Below are 2,830 nucleotides of genomic sequence, written 5' to 3'. Positions count from 1 at the left end.
TTGCATTTTCTGTTTAGTTACAATGTTCCTTTTTTATTTAATATCATCTTACCATTAATGATGGTTATTGTTTTGAAGATGATTTGACCACAATATGGGAAAGAAAGGTAGTTGGTTTTCTGCAGTTAAGAAAGCTTTAAGCCCATCTGATTCCAGTGACAAGAAAGACAAGGTTTGTATATCTTTATAATGTATTCAAAAGTTTATTATTGGGATTTTTATTTTTGAATTACTGTGTTTACGACTGATATGTGATATTTTCCTTTATGTGTGGTTTTAAAACTAGAGTTTATTTTGTTTGGATTTTTAATATTAAATTACTATGTATATAACTGATAACTGATATTTTATTTATTTGTGGTTTTAACTTTTAACATGACAGAAATCTAATAAAAAGAGTTCTAAGAAGTATTGGTTTGGAAAAAGGTGTTTGGATAAAGATCTCTCACAAACAGAAGCTGCATTGGTGAATCATGTTATTCTGGTCCCGTTTTCGCCTCCCACGGATGTAAAACTCATTGAAGCCGAGAATGAACAGAGCAAACACGCGTATTCAGTAGCCTATGCCACCGCAGTGGCAGCAGAAGCCGCAGTAGCTTCCGCTCATGCTGCAGCCGAGGTGGTTCGCTTGACATCCACGACGCGGTTACTAGGCATTTCGTTAGAAGAAACCGCAGCCATCAAGATTCAGGTTGCTTATTGCGGGCACTTGGTAAATATATTAAATAAAAGTTTTATATGCTATTTTTAACATATTTTGATTTATGTGGTTTGATGATTTTGTAGGCGAGGCGGGCGGTACGGGCAGTGAGAGGGATTGGGAGATTGAAGTCATTGATTCAAGGTCAATCGGTCAAACGACAAGCGATATCCAACTTGAAATGTATGCAGACATTGGCTCGTGTTCAGTCTCAGGTTCGGTCAAGGCGCATACTTAGGTCCGACGAGAATCGAGTTTTACAACAACAACTTCTTGTTAAACATGAGAAAGAGCTCAACAATATTAGATCCTCAGTATGTGGCATTTTTTTCATTTATTACTTATCTTTTTTGTGTTTTGAGAATCTAATTATTTGAATTACAGTTGGGAAATACATGGAATGATAGTAGAAAATCGAAAGAAGAAACCGAAGCGAGTTTACAAAGCAAACAAGACGCTGCGATACGTAGAGAGCGGACATTGGCATATGCGCATACTCATCAGACATTGATTCATTAATAGATCTTTAACATTTAACTAGCTATTTATTTTTAAGTTGATTAGTGTGACATTAAAAATAATGTTATGTTTTATTGTCAAACAGCAAATGTGGAAGAACTCTACAAAATCTCCAAATCCAACTTTTCTAGACCCAAACAATCCTCACTGGGGCTGGAGTTGGCTCGAGCGTTGGATGGCTGTGCGTCCGTGGGAAACTCAAACCGGGTCAGAAACGAGCAAACGGGCTAGCCGCCCGCCTAGCCGACAATCGCCCTCAACCCCACCCACTCGGGCCCCATCATCGAGTTCACGGGTCAGGCCCGAAAGCCAAAAGGGTAGTGTGGATGAAGACTCCACAAGCTTCTACAGCGTGTAATCGGACCGCAACTGACGACAAAGCCGGGCTGGGTGCAAATCAAATGTTGATAACTTAGTTATTAAAAGACAAAATGAAGGCAAAATTCTTAATTTAGTTGCATAAAATTGTATGTACGTTATTATACCAATCTTTCTCAATGCAGGTTGAGACTTGAGACATCGGGACGTCTTGTGGATCATTTATCTAATACAAAGGGTGTTTCTCTTCGCACAATTAAGTACATTGTAATAATAATATTTTCGAATCATGCATTTTTTCTGTGACTATGTTAATATGCATCCCTTGATGAAATTTGAGAAATCATTTAATGAAATCTTGATCTTGAATGCCATCCCTTCTGAATGGGCATACTTATTCTCTGCTACTATGACTAAAAAGTTGAAGTTTTTTTTATTATCATCGGATTTAGTAACTAAAATATTTTTGCTAACATCTTTTCATTTCGTTTCACATTGCAGGTGCAAAAGCTTTGACATTTTAACATACAAACCGTACCGATGTCATCGAATTGTCGTTGCGTCTCCGTCGTGAGCCTTACTCATACCTAGCTAATCCACGTTGAGTCCCCGCCGCAACGCGCGGGCACACCTACTAGTATATATGAATGTATAATAAATTATATGTTTAATAAAGAAAATGCTGTTTAAATTTTAGATATAAATTGAAAAGAAAACGATAAAATGTCTGAACAAAGTAACAACATTGAGAAAATTCAAAAAGAAAAAGAAATAAAAGAAAAGGGGAAAGGCCCCGAGAAAGAACAAGAAGAACCTATCCTCGATAAATATAAAATCCAAATACAAAAGATGATTAAGAATGCGGTTAGGGAAGAGTCTATGGCTAGGTCTCAATGGAGAAATTCAAAACATTCGCGTTCTGTTAATCCTTCTCAAAAATCTGTTTCTAAAACTCGTTCTAGACCTTCAAATATGGAAGAAAGTGTTCATGAGCCCAACGCTGATGGAGGGGTTAGACAAGAATTCAAGAAACTTAAGATTAGTGGGTGTTCGTTTAAGGATTTTAAATACTATGGACCGAAACAATTCCGTGGTGACTAAGGAGCCATCACAACCGTAAGGTGGCTTAAGGAGATGGAGATGATTGTGTTAACGAGCAAGTGTACCAACAAAGAAAAGATTCAATACTCCGTTCTCATGTTCAAAGGAGGGCGCTTGAGTGGTGGAACACGATGATGATGAGCAAGGGGAGAGAGGTGATGTATAATCTGAGCTGGAATGAGTTCAAAGCTA

At 37.6% G+C, this 2,830-nt stretch overlaps 1 protein-coding gene across 1 annotated transcript; it reads left to right on the top strand.

The window, feature by feature from the left end:
• The first annotated feature begins 94 nt into the window (after nt 1-94).
• LOC143602746 (protein IQ-DOMAIN 3-like) lies at nt 95-1,893 on the top strand. Its single transcript, XM_077079757.1, has 4 exons — nt 95-172; nt 383-712; nt 787-1,014; nt 1,085-1,893. Exons 1-4 carry the CDS (start codon nt 95-97, stop codon nt 1,217-1,219), a joined length of 771 nt encoding a protein of 256 aa, XP_076935872.1. The 3' UTR covers nt 1,220-1,893.
• The last annotated feature ends 937 nt before the right edge of the window (nt 1,894-2,830 follow it).

This window comes from Bidens hawaiensis, unplaced genomic scaffold, assembly GCF_021521415.1.
Source record: "Bidens hawaiensis isolate Kalapana, Puna unplaced genomic scaffold, B.hawaiensis_p1.1 tig00059759_1, whole genome shotgun sequence".
In the NCBI taxonomy this organism is placed as follows: Eukaryota; Viridiplantae; Streptophyta; class Magnoliopsida; order Asterales; family Asteraceae; genus Bidens; species Bidens hawaiensis.
This window is presented reverse-complemented; position numbering and strand designations above follow the sequence as displayed.